The sequence below is a fragment of the Rhizopus delemar genome, genomic scaffold (genome assembly GCF_000149305.1).
Source record: "Rhizopus delemar RA 99-880 supercont3.5 genomic scaffold, whole genome shotgun sequence".
NCBI classification, from domain to species: domain Eukaryota; kingdom Fungi; phylum Mucoromycota; class Mucoromycetes; order Mucorales; family Rhizopodaceae; genus Rhizopus; species Rhizopus delemar.
In genome coordinates this window covers 3,168,124-3,186,823 of record NW_027137831.1, presented here as the reverse complement: position 1 = coordinate 3,186,823, position 18,700 = coordinate 3,168,124, and the positions used below count along the sequence as shown (strand labels likewise).

At 34.3% G+C, this 18,700-nt stretch overlaps 6 protein-coding genes across 6 annotated transcripts; 4 read left to right on the top strand and 2 right to left on the bottom strand.

The window, feature by feature from the left end:
• Positions 1–1,560: 1,560 nt before the first annotated feature.
• Positions 1,561–2,127, bottom strand: RO3G_07941 (copper/zinc superoxide dismutase; the record flags this gene model as incomplete). Its single annotated transcript, XM_067662531.1, has 3 exons — positions 1,561–1,571; positions 1,629–1,913; positions 1,965–2,127. The coding sequence occupies 3 exons, from the start codon at positions 2,125–2,127 to the stop codon at positions 1,561–1,563; spliced, it is 459 nt and encodes a 152-aa protein (XP_067518632.1).
• Positions 2,128–4,554: 2,427 nt separating this feature from the next.
• On the top strand, positions 4,555–4,865 carry RO3G_07940 (uncharacterized protein; the record flags this gene model as incomplete). Its single annotated transcript, XM_067662530.1, has 2 exons — positions 4,555–4,655; positions 4,805–4,865. 2 exons carry the CDS (start codon positions 4,555–4,557, stop codon positions 4,863–4,865), a joined length of 162 nt encoding a protein of 53 aa, XP_067518631.1.
• A 1,220-nt stretch (positions 4,866–6,085) lies between these two features.
• RO3G_07939 (uncharacterized protein) lies at positions 6,086–8,077 on the bottom strand (the record flags this gene model as incomplete). The annotated part of the gene is made up of 3 exons (XM_067662529.1): positions 6,086–6,897; positions 6,945–7,424; positions 7,477–8,077. The coding sequence occupies 3 exons, from the start codon at positions 8,075–8,077 to the stop codon at positions 6,086–6,088; spliced, it is 1,893 nt and encodes a 630-aa protein (XP_067518630.1).
• A 1,244-nt stretch (positions 8,078–9,321) lies between these two features.
• On the top strand, positions 9,322–11,966 carry RO3G_07938 (uncharacterized protein; the record flags this gene model as incomplete). Its single annotated transcript, XM_067662528.1, has 8 exons — positions 9,322–9,408; positions 9,460–9,572; positions 9,638–10,298; positions 10,355–10,734; positions 10,796–10,895; positions 11,056–11,121; positions 11,177–11,409; positions 11,462–11,966. The coding sequence occupies 8 exons, from the start codon at positions 9,322–9,324 to the stop codon at positions 11,964–11,966; spliced, it is 2,145 nt and encodes a 714-aa protein (XP_067518629.1).
• A 1,716-nt stretch (positions 11,967–13,682) lies between these two features.
• Positions 13,683–14,007, top strand: RO3G_07937 (uncharacterized protein; the record flags this gene model as incomplete). The annotated part of the gene is made up of 2 exons (XM_067662527.1): positions 13,683–13,912; positions 13,974–14,007. The coding sequence occupies 2 exons, from the start codon at positions 13,683–13,685 to the stop codon at positions 14,005–14,007; spliced, it is 264 nt and encodes an 87-aa protein (XP_067518628.1).
• Positions 14,008–15,583: 1,576 nt separating this feature from the next.
• RO3G_07936 (uncharacterized protein) lies at positions 15,584–16,077 on the top strand (the record flags this gene model as incomplete). The annotated part of the gene is made up of 3 exons (XM_067662526.1): positions 15,584–15,603; positions 15,804–15,905; positions 16,023–16,077. The coding sequence occupies 3 exons, from the start codon at positions 15,584–15,586 to the stop codon at positions 16,075–16,077; spliced, it is 177 nt and encodes a 58-aa protein (XP_067518627.1).
• Positions 16,078–18,700: the final 2,623 nt, after the last annotated feature.

The following is an 18,700-nucleotide window of genomic DNA, read 5'->3' as shown; positions in this document are numbered from 1 at the left end:
ATCATTCTATAACTTATTCTATATAATCATGTAAACCCAATACTCTTTTTCATATCTGAAGCGCTTATTTTTTGCAAATCTTCAAGGGTGATTACACTCATGTCCTTTTTCACCCGTTCTTGGAAATATTCTCCATCTGATTCAAAAATCTTGTTAAATAGACGTCAGTTTATCACCATCAGTTTCTGCTTGAATTTGCCATCTTGACACTGAAATCAATAAATGGATAATATGTAATCGAATGTCAAATCTGCTGTTTTTCTCTGTCAAATTACGTTTTATTTTCCTTTTAGTGAAAGAATGTTCTTTACTGTAAGCCAATGCCGATTGTCTGAAAAGGTAGGTCTTTTCAAAAGTCCTGTATCTTTATATAAATCTATGTTATATTAGGTCATTGTATATCAGAATGATGCTCGCTAAACGCATATAATAATCTCTAGATCCTACATAACGTAAACTGTTAGTCAACTTAAATAATGTCCAGATGATACAAGCAAAAAGACTTGTCATTATCTTTAACAACCTATTGGAAAGCATGTTCAAGATGCTTTCCTAGATACTTTAGCCTCTTCATAATAATTCCTCAAGCCAATGATAGAACAGAGCGAATCGAGACAAGCAGGGATTTCGAGAAGGACATTCATACGGATTTTGCAGCTCAAGAACCAAAAATAAGCTCAAAAAGAGGACAAAGAATAAGAAGCATACATGTAATAAGCATAAACAGAAAAAGTAAATTGAATGCAGTTTTATGCTGACTAATTTATCTATTTTCTGTAAATATCAAAAGCTTGAGATTTTGCTTTTTTTTTTAAAAAAAAAAACAAGCTTTTGCTTGCTATTAGATTTCGATTTCGATAAAAAGTTAAATTATTTATTTTCTCAAACGATAGGTAACACTTATCTATGCATTTTGCATTTTTTTTGTTTAAAAAAAAAATAAAAAGCTGTGCGCAGTAAAAGACATAACACTTTCAAAAAATGACGTTTACTTATTTGTATGGAAACAAGTGATACAATATCACAAGAACATTACTACTAGCCATTCAATTATGTACCAAACTGTTTCCATGAAGCTAAATGGACATTTCAATACCCATATGCTTATTGACTACAAGTGAACAATACTCTTTCAACCATAAGTATACTTGCTTTAATGAATGTTGACTGTATAGAAAGGCTTCTGCCAAAACTGGTAAGCTCTATCCATAGATACTCAGTTTATAGATGGACAATATATCTTTGTTCATAAAATCAAATGCATGTGAATACATTGAAGTCTGAATAATGGTGTTTCTATTGTTCAAAAAAAAAAAAAAAAAAAAAAAAAAAAAAAAACTTTTTTTTAATAGTCCAATTTTCCCACCTTAACTAAAAAAAGTGTCAACTTGTATTCATTTTTTTATTACAAGCTTTTCCCTCTCAATGCATTTGTCTATAATATTTACTGCAAAGAACACTAGAAAAAATGACATTATATGAAAAGAAAAATGAATAAAACTAGTTTTATTATTCATAATCGTGTTTTAAAGTTGATGTTAAAATGGGTATTCAAGCATTTTATTTGGTAACTACACGCAAGAAGGATTAGAAATCACGTAAAAAAAATATTTATATTCAAAACTTACCACCAATGACACCACAGGCCAAACGATCACCAGCGTTACCAGTAGTAGCAGACAATTCGTGTCCACCAAGACCAAGGTCATCTTCATCAGCGTGAACGACAACAGTGCGACCGATGATGGTGTAAGGACCAATCAATTTCAAGTGGGAGTCTTCAATCTTCAAGGTAGCTTCACCAGTTGCAGAAGCAGTGATGTTACCCAAGTCACCAGCGTGACGAACTTCGGCTTCAGGAGCACCGTGAGTCTTACCGTGAGGATTGTAGTGAGGACCAGCAGAGATACAACCTATGTTTTTGTTCAATACATCATTTTTCTCGGGATTTTTTTTTTTTTTACCGTTGGTATTGTCACCGAATTCGTGAATGTGGAATCCATGCTTTCCAGGCTTCAAACCAGTGAAGGAAGCTTCGACGAGAACAGGGTCGTTTTCAGAAGCTTGAGAGAACTTGACGACACCAGAAACATCATTTCCCTTGAGAACAGCGACAGCGTTAACCATTTTTATTGATTTACTTTTAATTATAGAAAAGAAAAGAAAAGAAAAGAACCTTACTTTAATGGCTTTTTTATACATCTTTATACTCGGAGCTGCTTTTTTTTTTTCGCGTCATTCATGTTTACTAATAACACTATTTAGCCAATCAGAACAGATCAAAAACTCAATAATCGGGATAGAATTTAACCGTAATGGTTATGCAAAAAAAAGGGGGACTACTAAATACAGTCATTCTACTCTCAATTTGAATTGAAGTTTATATTTTTATTTGTCTTTTACAAATTTGTATTTTTTTTTATATTATCCAAGATCTGTTGAATATCACAACACCCTATAGCGATGTACCTTCGGAACGTATATATTAACTTCATATTGCAAGTGGGGTTCCTACTCATAACTTGATCCTACCCATAACCTGATTGTTGTTATTGAGAAACAACCTTCAACGGACTTGTATGAAACTGTTAGTCCGAAATGACCTCAGTTTAAAAATAAAAAGAAGCTCATGAATACATCACAACATTGGAAACCCAACAGAGTTACTTGTAACCTTTCAAAGACACATGGAACTATAAAAAGAAGCACTATTTTTGCTGAAGGTTTCTCATATGAGCGATCCCACTGGAGAATAAATATTGAAAAGTGTCATTTCTCCATAGCAGCGAATTCCTTGGTAAAAGATGTTTGTATTGCCTTTTAAAATACAGCGAATGTTTTCATTTAAAAAACCCCATTTGTTATATCGTACTTTGAGTCCATTGATTTTGATTGTGAGCTTAGAGTTCCCGTAGAAATATTTACTGGAATTGCCAATGAAACACGAGCAAACTGGTTGAACATTTGATAGAATGGCTTGTTGTCCTGCAGGATGATATTGTCGAAACCAATACTAACAGCATTGACCAGCGGGAATCTCGATGCCTGAGCTTTCGGAAGAAGAGCGTTAACTGGCTCATGACACGTTGAATATACTTAGACATTTGTTCCGCGCTGATTTATGCTATGAAATCGGGGAGAGTGTGAAATAATGGATTGGTTGCCATTCCAGGCAACACAGGATGAATAAACAAGAGGGGAATGGTGACCATACTTGAGAAACAAAGTACAGGACATGAATTGTGGTGGTCTTTATGATGTACGGTCCTCCCTAAATTTCCTTGGAGCGACGACAACCAATGGAGTACATTGATGGTAAAGACTTCGCATTGATTCAAAGCGACTTGTTCGAAGTCTGATGGCTGAAGGAAGCCAATAGTGACCAACAACACATGCTGTCTTAAAAGTGAGGAGATCGTATGCTGGTTATTCTGTGGACCCCAAAGAGGAGAGGTATCAGAGTGCAGGATTGACATCGTATGACCAATATTGGGCCGATAGAAGTAATTTTGCGTGAGTGGCTTTGAGAAACAGTATGTAAACAGTTGTAGCATGAAATATGAAGTTTTTGAGTGGTAGGACTGACTGACTGTGGATGAACCACGTCCTTGCTTAATGTAGGATTGGCTTGAAATCATTTGGCAACAAATGTCAGATAAGCATCATTCAACCATGATTATTCTGTGTTAACTGTTAGTTTCCAAGGCTATTTGTGAGGAGAATGCGGTTGAAGAGTATTTTTGGGCATGTCGTCATTTGTTGGACGAGATGTAACTATAGAGTCGTGGGTTCGTGGGCCAGTTAGGTGTCAACAAGGTCACCTGTACTGGATATTGCTTTAATCACTAGGGCGTCTAAAGGATTAGATTTCGAGGTAGAACCAGGCAAAGTGAACCGGTGGAATAAGTCCAATGGGGCGAAAAGGCATTACTGGCGATGGCTATAGAATGATGTTTCCAGGTGAGGTGCTTGAGAAGGAAATAATTCGCGGGAGGAGAGAACATGTCAATGGTATGTGGTCCTGAATTGTTTTAAATATAAAAATAACGGATAATTGATGAAACTGAACACCAGTTCTAAATCTGAATACATTTATTAAAGATTTCAAGGTCATCTATATTAATTTGATCAGGACCTAAGATTAGATGACAAAAGATAGTTATGTGCGATATGATTTAACATAAGAGTTTATAAACTAGTATTAATTACAACTTATCTAGATATGAACTGAAATATATTATTCAATGTAGTCATTAATGGCCAGGATTTATCCATATCTAAACACATTTATATTTAGTCCAAAACAATAATGCTGTATATTATGGACATGTCAAAATATGACATATGTAATTGATGTAATAGAGATGCTTACAGTATTTGATTTTAACAAAGCATTAAAAATAACTACATTATTCGACATTATTGTTCCACTTTTTAATTTTCTTGATTTATTATCATCGCTGATAACAGATCTGACCGATTTGCTACGCATACCAGCACAAGACAGAGGCAAAGAAGTATGAGTTGTAATGTATCTTTGGTGTATGGTTCAAAATGTGCATCAACGTTACTAAGACGAGCATACAGTTCTACACAATTGATCAGCAACGCTGTAAATCCTTCAAGTATTATGGCGCCACTGAGCAATCTAACAGGTACGTAGCGCATCTAAGGAGAAATCTGCTAATCTTCATTTAGTATGTTTGCCAGTTTATCATTCATAGTCTTATGATCCTGGTTTCTGATTATTTCTTTCAATGCACTATTCATGCAAGTATGTTCAAACATACTAATGTGGTTATAGCTCTGCACATGATGAAATTGGTGCAGAAGGAGATGGTGTTATAAATGGCCTTTGTGGTTGATCAACATATCCCTGCAATCATAATTTGGTTAGTCAAGAAATTATACCCTCTAGATGTATGATCATTCATTATGGATGGATGGAGCCATTCTTCATATCTTGCTAATAGGAGCTTCTGTTCAGGAGCATCACTATTTAAAATTTAATGTACTTGAAGCTATTGGAATAGTATCATTGTGATTGCAAAAAAAAAGAAAGAGAGGATTGTGGCCTAACTTCAAGAGCTAAGCTTCTGCCGAATTTTTTGCATTTTATGATCAAACAGCAAATTGTCTTCCTCCTCACCTTGCTCTTGCAATCTTTTAGAAATTGTATCTGAGCTATGCTGCTGTTAAATGTATAACTTCAAAATACCAGGATATTTGCAATTGCTTTTGCACTCATCATTTCCTGTGCTTTCAAATAGCTATTAACATACTTTAGTAGCATAATTATTACAGGTTGCTAACTAGCTTTCTGAACCTTAACATCATTTACCACTGCAAATACCTTTTCTGTATGATTTCATCAGTTGAATCGTTCAACATTTTCTTTGTAAACTTTGCAAATCATTACGAGATTAAAATTGTAAATAAAATAAAAATATGACAATACGTCATTAAAAAACGGATATGGATTGCTCATATGAGAAACCTTCAGCAAAAATAGTGCTTCTTTTTATAGTTCCATGTGTCTTTGAAAGGTTACAAGTAACTCTGTTGGGTTTCCAATGTTGTGATGTATTCATGAGCTTCTTTTTATTTTTAAACTGAGGTCATTTCGGACTAACAGTTTCATACAAGTCCGTTGAAGGTTGTTTCTCAATAACAACAATCAGGTTATGGGTAGGATCAAGTTATGAGTAGGAACCCCACTTGCAATATGAAGTTAATATATACGTTCCGAAGGTACATCGCTATAGGGTGTTGTGATATTCAACAGATCTTGGATAATATAAAAAAAAATACAAATTTGTAAAAGACAAATAAATGTTCAGACTAGCTAACAAGTAAAAATACCCAAAGTAAGTCAAAAAGGTTAATTTTGAATAATAAAAGCTATATTTCTAGGCTTGGAATTGTGCTGTAGTTATGAGCTTTTTTTTAGCAAGGACTTCAAAAAAAATTTCAGTTAAAATGTTTATGGAATCCTCAAAGTGAGTGTGGAACGACTATAAAAAAGTTTTTGTTTTTTGGATCTCAGAGTGAGGAACAATAGTGATTATTATTAATTGATTAAAAATCATTGTCTTGCCATCGTGGTAAGGTTATATGAGCTAGAATTTGGAATAGTAGCAGAAGGATCGTTGTTAACAACGGTTGTAGAAGTAGGGGTAGCAGATGCGGTAGTAACTCGTCCATGATTTGGAGACGACTGAGAGGTCAATAATTGATAATTGGTAAGAATGTTTCTTAGTTGATTATTATCATTTATCGCGTTGCTGTTATTAGCAGCAGAAGCTTGGTTTGCTACTATATGTCCCAAAAGGGGATTACCATTCATTGCTGTACTCAGTAACTGTGCAATATTATGTTGTTGCTGTTGTTGTTGAGGCGGTGATATGTTCTGAGGCGCGACTGGAATAGATGCTTGGGATGAAGAGTAAGCAGTGTAATTTCCATTCATAGTTGAAGAAGTGTAATGAGAGGTTTGATTACTTTGATTGAGTCCGTTCATTAATGTAGCCAGTAATTGAGATACAGTTGGTTGTTGTTGTTGTTGCTGTTGTTGCTGTTGCTGTTGTTGTTGTTGTTGTATTTGTGTCTGCAACTGTGTGTGATATTGCATAGAAGGAGTAGAAACAGCACTAGGCTGATGGTATTGACTCACAGGACTAGGCTTAGCTTGCAGCATATTATATAAAACTGCAAGGGTATTTGAGTCTAGTGATTGAGTAGTTGCTGCTGGTGCAGACATAGGAAGGGCAACTGAAGAGGCTGTATAATTATTGTCAGGAATAGCAGCAGAAGGTTGGTATGTGGACTCAGGGACAGAATGAGGCATAGAATGTAAGACAATTTCAGCAGCTTGTTCACCCATTATACTATCGTATTCTATCATAAGGTTAATAAAGAGCATCATCTCCAAAAAGGGTACTTACCATCAAATCTAACACCAGTACCAGCTTCGTCTGGACTGAATACTTGAAGAGAAACTTTCTTTTGACTCTCAAGGTCACGGTTAATAGTAACCACAGCCTTTACACCTTCTCTTACCATTTGCTTTAAAAGTGATTCCCTAGTGTTTGGATACTGTAAAATAACCGTGACAACAGAAACATTTTTCTTTCTAAATTCATTTTCAATGTACGAAATGAATTGTTTTGAGACATTATTCCACGCAATAATCTTAACCAATGGAACTTTCATTTCAGGATGACTGGGATCATATTCGCTATCATCAATATGTTTTGTTTGCGGCTGACGATTTTCTAGTCGTCTGTGATGATAATCTTCATTTCTTCGGTGATTCTTACCATTTGCTCTATTACTCATACCGAATCCTGTTCCTCTTCCTGATTTTTGACGGTGTTTATCATCTTCACGAGCAAAATAAGGTTTTGTACGACATACTTCTAATTCTATAGATTTCTTTTAGTTTTTTTTCAGCATTCAAACAGACCTTATGCTTACCTAAAACAACGCCTTTAAATTTCTTTCCATTTTCACACTTTACAGCATTAGCACAAGCAAAAGGACTATCAAACTGAACAAAGCCAAATGCGTTTTTAAAGACAACTTCAAGGACTTCACCATAAGTACTAAAATAGTCCATCACATCTTCTTTATCAACTCGATTAGGCAATTGACGAATCAGCATACGGGACTCAGGAGAAACATCACTCCAATCAATGCTTTTCTTTGACAATATATTGGTTGATTCAGGCGCAGCTGTCGCTCTTTTTTTTATTGCTGCTGCTTGATGACCAGTGCCATCAAGCTTGCGTTTACTACTAAGTAAAGAATACTCATCAAACTCATCTAATTCCTTTTCATGCTTTTTAACACTAGCAGGCTTTTTAATTTGTTTCATCTCTTGATGTTGTTGTAATGCTTGTTCTTGCTGCTGCTGTTCTTGGTAAGTCTGTAAACGTTGGTATGGGTCTTGAGGGTAAGGTTCTTGCTCTTTGGATTCTTCGATTATTGTTTCCTTAGTATTCAGTTTATTATTATCATTGGCAAATAATGCCGAGAAAAAGTCATCTACAACTGTTGGCTTATTGTTGTCTGTCATTTCTTTCAATGGGAAGTTATAGTAGTAGAAATTAAATAAAAACAAAAGTGGTTATACTAAATACTTTTGTGGTTTCTTCTTTTTTTCTTTGGGGATTAAAAAAAGTGTATGGGTGTATATATAAATAAAAAAAACTACGGAAGAAAATAAGTAACTCTCTCGCTTGTTTCTTTAAGGGAAATATAAAAAGAAAAAAAAAAAAGCTAGTCGACCAAAGAAAAAAAATTTATTCTTAACTTAGCGGACACACATTTACAATGTCTCTGGAATCTGATTGGTTCGATGATATAAATAGGATCCCCAAAGAAAATAGATGATCCTACAAGTGAAAAGGCTTGATCGCTCTTTTTAAGAGTCCAGCACATACCCTATGTCCATTTAGAATGTTTGTGGCTTGAACCCATACTATAATCAGGTTAAGTATAGCTTAAAAATTGAGCTATTTTTTTTTTTTTTTTTTTTTTTTTTGCAAGTGGTAACTTGCTGTATAATGAATCATAACGCCAGTCGTTTCGATATAATTAAATTAATGTTTACTGTATAGCTATAATTAACATTGCTCAAAGTTGAACCTTTCTGAGTTTGCCAATTCTTTATTATTTTGCTTTGTAGGTCTCTTTTCATATGAAAGTAAATGTAAATAGTTCAATTTTTTTAAAGAGTAATTCATGAATTAATATTCATCACTGTACGTCTTGGTTTAGTCCTGTCAATTTCTTTTTCATTATAATGTACAATAGTGATTGATTTATGAAATTCCATTTCAATCTAAAACCTAAATACTTTTTTTTAACGAAATACTGGCAGCCCATTTAAAGAAGAAAGCCAGAAGAGCTTGGTGTAGCCATAGTTTCCTCTGATAGAAATATAAAAAGCTTGATGGCCCATCATAGCTTTCTAAATGAAATCATAATGGCTAATTACAAGAAGGCTTTGGTAAGTTTCGGAGTCTCACCGAGGCCATTTTATCCTTTTGATGAGACTCCGAAACTTACCAAAGTCATTATTTCCAGTGTATAATTATGTAATGGCTAGGATTTCTTCTTTTTTCTAAACTCTGATGCCAACAACAAAGTATATTACTCATGATACAAACAAGTACATTGGTAATTTACCATGTTTTTTCTTAATTCAAACAAAAGTGTTAAATAGTCTTTTTATGTATGTTTCAAGACTACGACACGTTTCTAGCTAGTGACTTTGACGCCAGGAATCATGTGGATGCTATAGTCAAAAAATCAGAAATGGAAGGAGATGAAAGCGAAATTAGTGCAGCATTTTCAAAATTGACGTTTAGCCTGGACATGTTGAATAAGCAAATTCAGGAACAGGTACTAAAAAAGAAAGATAAGAAAAAAATGTGTTTAAAAGAAATCTACTAGGTTGCTGCCAACTATGAAATTCTTCTAAGGCAACCAGTTGGTATGAAAGATCTCGAAAAAGTTATTGATGCCATTCAGTTCGACATTGATGGCTTAAATGATTCTCTTCAAGTGTAAAAAAAAAGGAAAAAAAGAAGAAGAAAAAAAACACTATTAATCCATATTAATATACACATAGGTTAGCACTTAAAATTCGTCATCCTTATGAGCAATTATCTTACTACTCGAGACAGTTTGAGAATTTGCAAATTACCTGCGATTTATTACGAAAATTATACAGATTCATCATCCTTAGACGTCGACTTGAAACACAACTATCATCATCCATCTCTTCTTCCTCGGCCGATCATATCCCAACAGCAGCATTGATCTTGTATGAACTCGAGACGGTGATTAATGAATGTGATTTTGATGGTATAGATATTGTTACTCATGCATTACCAGCAATACAACAATCAAGAAAGCGTATTGAACAAGAGGCAAATGAATTGTTGAAGGAAGGAATAGAGCACCAAAATCAAGCAAAGATGGCAGCAGGTCTGCAAGTGTTCTACAACATGAAAGAGATGGGTCAGAGACTTCAGAAGCTTATTCAAACAATGTTGGATGATTTGATTCAGGAGATTAGACAAGTAGTTGATATTCAATCTCTTCAAAAAAGCACTATGGGTAATGCCTCAAAGAATACAACACAGTGGACACATCTCTTGTGGGAACGTATGGAGACATTGATGAAGAGCATGGGAGATCAATGTATCAAGATCTATAATTTAGAAAAAGTCTTGGAGATCAAAAAAGATTCTTTGACTCAAGTATCGTTTTTAGATGAAGTAGCCAAAGTAAAAAATCATGTATTCAAAGAAATAGCAACACATTCATTTATATATATATTTAGTCATTGGATGCCAGTAGCCTTGCAAGTTATTTTTGGCAAGTGTTATCAGCCAATTTTGAAAAGGAATTAAAACATGCAGTTAGAGCATCTACTTTGCTTCACACTATATTTGTTGGAGATTATCCTAAACTGCTCAAACTCTTGCATGATTTCTTTTCTCGTCTTGCACTTAACAATGGCACGCCTCTTTCAGATTATTCACAAACACCAGAATATGTGATTATGCTTCATAGTTTTTATGCTTTTCAAACTGGCTTTGTCACAAAGTCTCGGCAAAAAATGTTTGATGGTGTCAACGCAGCGTTTCCTGCATATGGTGCTCTTACCAGATCACCGCCTACACGAAGCAATGCAATCAATATGACACGAATTATTGGACAGTACGTTATTAAATGAACATAAACTTTTTTGTATGTGGTTCTATTAATCTTTTTGTCTTAGTGAACTTGAAGTAGCATCTGTCGAACCTCATCTAGCTCAAGAGATAGCTAAAAATGCAGTCAAGGCACTCAGTTCATTTTGTACAAAATGTGAAAATCTGGTTTGTATACATAAAGGAGAGATGGCCTTATATTTATCATGCATAAATTTAGCTTCCATCCAATGAGCAACCAATTTATACTAATGGCTCTAATTCGGCAATATCGAATTACTTGAATATAAATATAGAAATAGCGAATATATTATATTATATGCATCAGTCTATATGGAAAATATTAGAAGAATACCCAGAAAAAATCGCTGAAATTATGAAGGAAGGAGTAGAGGTATAATTTTCTTTTTTCTTTCTGCCCTATTGTTTATACTTATTTGATTTAATAGGGATGTCACGTATTGATGCAGAAAATTGGCACACGTCTAGTAGACTTGATCAAGAAAGATTCAGAACAAGTATTGTTAAATATGCACCAAGAGAGCTTTTCAGGGCAATTACGTCGAAACTTTGAACCAAATGATGAAAAGAGTAATTACATGAAGGAATTAGCTAACCATGTTCGATACTACCATACACATATCCTTCAGCATCTCTCTTGCGGCGCCGAACCCAAAGCTTGGTAAGCTATAAAACGAAATAATCACTATTCATGTAAAGTAATATTCTGTAAGGTCATTGGCCATCGGTCAACATATACTTGAAGTCTTTATTTTCCAAGCTAGTATGATCCGCCCCTTGAGTGAGGCGGGCAAATTGAAATTAGCAGGAGACATGGCCGAGCTTGAATTCACCATCAGTCAATTTTTGAGTGAATATGGAGCCAAGATGGAACAGTTGGCAGGGGCCTACAAAGCCCTCAGGACCTTTAGACCCTTACTCTTTTTGGATTCTGCGCAGCTCACAGCTGCACATCATACATCAGACCTATCTAAGCTTATCTTGATCCATCATCTCATAGTTCGATCACAATCGTCTAACAAAGGTTTGATATTACCTAATACAGTTTATGATTTATCCAGACAAGAATACATGAAGTGGATGAATGGTCAAACCGAAAAGGAAGCAATTCAACTTGCTTTAGATGCGATTACAAAAGGAAACAAAATAAAATTGGGCGAATTACAAGATATTCCTGAATTCAAGCTGATTATGGAATTGATATCGGAAGAAGAATAGAAACTGTTTGTCAGAGATCATAATTAACTATATAAATTGTTATTTAATTTTATGCTTTTTTTTTTTTAAAAAAAAAAAAATCCACCCTATTCTTTAAAGTTTCTTTCTTTTTATTTTTTTTCTGACTCTCTGCTTTCTTTTCTATAAACAGAAAGCAAAAACGACTATAGCTACTTCGCACGAGGCTTGAACTCTAAAAGGTCAAGAGTTCCGAACGTCTTTTAAAACTAAACTCCTCTACTTGTACAACAAAATATTTTGAAGACCTTGGGTTCAGATAAAACATTTATCTTGTATGAATATAGTTTTATTATTAACAAGTTCCAGTCTTTCTACGTGTATTTTTTTAATCATTTTTCACCATGATACCTGAATGAAAATAGCTGGATACATTACAACTGTAGCAAATGACAACATCATATCTTTATGAAGGAGGTCTGTGCAAAAAAAATAAGCTCTTTATTCAAACGTAGTTGTAAACTTGAGTCAGAATAACGACAGTATCCTCGAAAATCCTCCAAGTAGACGCTATTACAAGCATCAGCTATTCTCAAAGCCAAGGTTTCCTCCTTCAATAGTTTTTCTCTTTTCACTTTACTCTTAACCACAGACAAAAATTGCTCGATAGGATTAAGCTCTGGAGAATATGGTAGAAAATACACACATCTATATCCTCGACTGATAATTAGCTTTTCAATCTGATCTGAGACCTGTATAGGAGCATTATCTATAATAAGATAATGACCTCGAAACTGCTCATGTCGATCAAGCACGTCCAAAGTACCATAAATGAAATTGAAATAATGGTCAAAAACAGTTTCTCCTGTCTTCTTTGCCTTTGGCTCGTCTGTAATCTTTCTTTTCTTAGAATTTTGTTCGTAGGACACTCTCATCTTAATGTTGATAACACCCTGCGAAGATATTGCCCCGGAAATACAGTATTCGCTCTATTTAAGAGCGGCCAAAATTGTTGGAATATCCACCCTTAAATCAAAATTCGTAGCTGCTAAAAAATTGAAATCACTTAATATGTATTGTAGCTACATTATAGACATGTTTATACAACATGTTTCCACATAGGCCACTGTCGGTTGGTATAGATTTGGTTATTGTATAAGGACATTAACGAATCAAAACTTGCTTAAGACTTGATCAAAGTTGCTGGAAGGATAATATACGAGTCATAGACTCAAAATAATTTTGATGAGAATAAATATAGGACAACAAAATTTATTTTCTCTGTTTAGGTTTTGTTTATAAAAAAATATCTAATAATAAATATGTACGTCTTTCTTTCTCAAAAACTGAGCTTTTGGATCAAGATGCTACTGGCCAGCTTAATCAAACAGAATTAGGTGAATGGGCTATGAAGAAATTCAATTTAGGTCAACTACTTGCCCAACAGACTATATCAAACATTCTCAACAATGCTGAAACGTTATATAGTAATATTAATGTTGTCAAAATTGGTAAAAGTCTAACAACAACACGCTATCCTCAACTTGACTTCTGAAAACATTCAGAACGAATTGAGGAAGATAAAAGAACTTTTTGGGCTATATGATCCTGTAGATATCATTAAGTTTGGTGAAACAGGCCTATGCTACCAGCAAAATACCCTTAAATCGGACACCCTTAAATAGGGCTACTACTGTATATTAAATAAAAGTTGGCTGTTTGGGAGTCTTGGATTTAAGCTCAATCAGTGTACTGTCGATGATAAAAGAACAGTTTGGCCAAGAAAAACATCAAGAAATCATTCAGTACGCTTCTTTACCTGATGTTGAACTGACAGAATGTGCTCAAAAGCTGATTACTGCTCTTTGTCTCCCAAAGCTTGCAACAATCTCATTTAGACGTACTCTTTATCAAGTGGGATTTAAGGAAACTTTTAATTTAGTTCTGGATCAAGATGCTGGCTTCATCGAGACAACTGTTTGTCATTTGTAAGTATGGTATTCTTTGACTAAAAAAGAAAAGAGTTCATCCCTGATTTTTTCTAAATAGCCTTGACTTGATGGATACTCCTAAAACCCTATAACTCAAGCAACTCGTGAACGTACCGCGTGCATAAACACTATCATCTATATCATTGATTAATTATTTTTAGCGAACAATGATGTAGTTGTGTTAGAGTGGATAGAAAACATGTACTGCCAAATCAGTCGATGTAAATTGGACGGTGTGTTGTTAAAGGCCAACGACAAAAAGTGTCTATAGCATTTGTTGATTTTTCCCGTGGCATCAAAACCGATGCCACAATAAGCAAAGAAGCATCTGACATCGGCGAGCTATATTCCAAAATGATGAGCATTATTACTAATTTGCCTCGAAGTATATATGAAATGAATAGAAAAAGAAAATAAAATAAAGCAGATACTGTATTTTGTGGTCATGGTTATAATTTTATTAGTGTACTTTAACATGATGAGCTAGCAATGTTGATGCTTAATTAATTAGATAACCAAATTTAGCTTAAAGAATTATTTTTTTTACAACGACACACATTTCAGAAAAATACATGTCAACTTCCAATGCCCAACCACGCCAAGATCATTAGTAGAACACATTAAACAAAATAAACAAGATATTACACTGGAAAGAAGCAATCATTGAACAAACATTACGATTTGAAAATTGACTTGATGATTTTTTATATCTCGGTTTTTTTTTTTCTTACAATGGAAGGCTAAAAATAAAAAATTAAAATAATAAGCAGTATTTGAAATGTCAAAAGGTAATTAACAACAACGCCTATTTGGAGGATCTTTGAGAATAAAGAGCCTCTCTACTGTGCAATCTTTATTTTTCGCTAGTGCAATTTGTATTTTTCCTTTGTACTATCTTTTTCACCCACTATGAAGCCCAAAAAAGGAAATAGAGGGGTAATGTTTAATTTTCTTACGTAGAAAACGCCTTGAAAGCAACAAAATGTTTAACAGTATAATCACTTGATTGATAGAAATTTGATTTCTTTCTTTTTTTTTCAATTTATTTAGTTACTAAGATGAAGAGTTTCCCTACATGTCAGATTTAGCCACTTATAAAGCAACTTTCAAAACAATAAACAAGTACTTGAAGCACTTTTGCGATACACCTGCTTCAGACTGGACATTAAAAAAATATAAAAGATATTTCAGTGACAAAGATACTGAAAAAATCAAGAAAGTTTTGTGGAAAATTTACAAACTGTTAAAGACGATGCGAAAAATATTCCTTCAGTTGTCAATAACACATCAATCGATTAATGAAAACTTTCAGCTCTGTTTCAAGTACACCTATTTCTGATCCATATATATCTAGTTCTTCTAATATTAACAACATTACAGCATGCAAGCTCTTGTTTATAATATCACATACTATGTTGACTCACTCTGGCATTTTATCTTTTGGTGAAGGGCAACTATTACAACATAAGTATTGAAATGTTACAACACAACATTAAAACATTCTAATCTCACCAAATACATAAATAGTAATGTCTAGTTGCGTCTAATACTTTAAAAACTTACACACGTCTCTTGGCTTGTTTACTTTTCCCCTCTTTCACACTTTATAAAATTCACATATTTATAAACTACTTAGACCCAATAAAGTAAGCCTAACAATTTTAAAGCATGTACAATCAGAAATACTTGTAAAATCTTTTATAGAAAAAGAGAATCATATTTAAAATCATTCCTTATTATTTGAAAGATTTACTCATAATTGTTATAGACTGGCAGAGATATAACAGTCAATCAAACAGTAGAGAGAGATAGAAAGAAGCAAAAGGTAAATTGATAGTAAATGCCATTCGTTAACTGTTACAAATTTGTTATCTTTTTATCAGACTAGTCACAAGGGCAAGCAGAAAAACAGTGATGATGTTGAATTTATGCAGAAGTGGATTGAGTTCTTGGCTGGTGTTGAACAAAACAAAAACTTCCATCGTTATAGGTAAAAGGCTGTTGTTGATCTTGATTGGAATCTCTTTAAACAACACTATATTGCAGCGGCCACAATTTTTTAACAATAAAGACTTGATGGAAAGCTTACTCTTACTAATAATACTAGTGAAACGTCTAAAGAGTACGATGACATTGAGGAGAGTAGTGAGAGCAACAAGTGAGTACTAAAGGGTACAACCACTGCTCATTTTGTAAAATTCATGCATGAGTTTCTTGATATCATGGACTTGAACGGAGGCCATAGTTTAGTTATCTCGTAATGGATAACTGCATTATTCATAAATCCCATCCAATGATAAGAAAAATTGAGAGTAGAGGTTATAAAGTAATGTATTTACCTCCTTATTCGCTAGAGTTGGACCCAGTTGAGCAGCTTTGAGCTCTTGTAAAAGGAAAAATGAAGCGTCGTAGGTTGATGAATGAAGAAAATCTGTTGCAAAGAATTGCAGATGCGTGTAACAACGTACATCTCAGTGATCGGCAGGGATTCTGTATATACTTCAAGCGCCAAATCTTTAACCGTTATAACAAAACAAACCTCTAATTAGCTGCTTACTTTAATACACATTTCACTTATACGTATATGACAATTTTAAAATGAACTGACAAACTGTATTTTTAAGAAACAGAGTAAATTCGAAAACGACAATCATTTGCTAACAAACGGTCGATCATTTTCCAGGTAGCGTGATTTATTTTTGTTTAAACGTTATGTTTTATTAAAGGTCCAATTGAGCGCTAAAAAATAAAACAAATAAGTGTTTGCCCGGACCAGATCAATCCATTTGGAGGTTTGATGTTTAGAAAAAAAAACCCCTTCAGGCTCAAGGGTAAAAAATGAGAAAGGAAAGTAGGATGCATAGAGAGACATACGAAGTTAGTTGAATTGTTTCAGCCATTCAATTAGTTTTTGGCCATGAGGTGTCTTGCATGGGATGGTTGTATAGTGTTGTAGCTGATCTAATTCATGGAGGATAGAACATATAACGGGCCATCGACAGGTCCAGGACAAAGCAATACTAGAGGGAACAAATTTGCGTGTCGAAAGTATATTCAAAAGAAAAGATATAGGGTCAGCCATTGTTTCAGGCATACAGAGACGGCGATGCATATTTAGGCAGCTGATGGTGTGACGTCTTGGCAGGTCGTTGTTGGGATGTCGAGGGGCAGGGTTTGGGAGCCCCACCCGGCAACCAACCAAGGCGCCATTGTAAACATCGACTTCTTTCTTCATGAGTCATTGGTAGCCACAAGATAGGGTCGACTGCTGGATAGTAGTCTGGAGTTCTTACCTTGGATCTGTTTTTCAAGGTTAGAGTGGAGGAATTTCTTTTTTTATTGCTCTAAAGCCTCGGGTATCGAAGTCGGTTATTGGCGGCGGCATCAATCTCGACAGAGCAGTTTTTTGATAGTTTATACCATTGATGACCTCTTGTGTACTGTATGTGTAGCATTAAGCGACACAGCAGCATGTTCTCAGGTAAAGATAATGAACGATAGAAGAATTGGGCTTGCAGGATAGCTACTCTTTCTTCGTTATGGGCAGCTTAGTCAAATGGAGCATCACCTTGGTAGATGTTTTTCTAGCCGCATCTTAAATCTTACATATGCATTTGCCTTGTGTCTATTCTAAAGATTTCAGCTGAGTGTGACTGAAGCAGTTGATAGCTATGCCATATTCCATTTATGGCCGAACTATTTGAGCATAAAATCGAGAGCATAGGAGCTTGGAGAATCCAGATGAGGCTATTTATTTTTAGATGACCGCCGTTAATTTTTCGGAAATCGCCATTTATTTTTTTCAAAACGGACCAAATTTACCAGCCGCACTGCACATTTGTTTTCTATGAAGACGAATTTACTTTCTGGAAAGTGTCTATTTTCCTCTTTTGACCCATTAGAAAACCTCTAGGGGCAGCTCGGCATGTCCGATGCATTATTACGTATATTGAATGGTTTTTTGGCTGTCTGGATTTTTCCCTCAACTATTTGAAGAATCCTAACTTCAGTTCTGTACAGCTGGCCCAAGAAAAAAAACCCTTATATCCCTTTCCTTTGTTTAGCGCCTTTAATAGAGTAATCACCTACACTTTTGTATCACTTATTATTCTTCTTCTTAACCAATAATAAAGATAAAAACAAAAAACAAAAAAAAAATTGCATAATTCACCTCTTTCAGAAAATATATTTTCTCAAAATGTGTAACACCAAAAAAATAAAAGCTTGCCTTTCTTCCATCTCTCTCCTGTTGTATTATCCTTTATAACTATGACTCCTCTGATTCTATTTCCAGAATTTATTGTTTCTAATAAGCGTTTCTTTTTCTTTTGAATGACTTTATTGTGCTACTTTGAGAAAATCGAACTGTTCAAAATAACAACGGAAGTGATTTGACCAGAAAATGTACAATAATGTTTTCTTCGTGTGTTACTTTTTCATTTGAATGTGCGCTAATATTTTTAGGTAATCCGCTAAGAGGTTTTGGAAATAAGGTGTCTCTCAAAAAAAAAAAGTGATACAACTAATTGACAAAAAAAATGAGGAGCACTTTTTTTTCTTCCCTTCCTTTTTTTTTTTTTTTTTTTTTTTTTTTTTTTTTTTGGTTGGTTTTTTTATTTTTATTTTATTTTACTGCATAATTCGTTACTGTTAATAATCATAATATGAGTATAATAGCAAAGATCAAAGGACTACTTACGATTGTCACTGTCACTTTAATGATTGTATTTATTGCCTACACTTCACAAATATTTATTATTTGGCCTTATCTTACAGCAACATTCA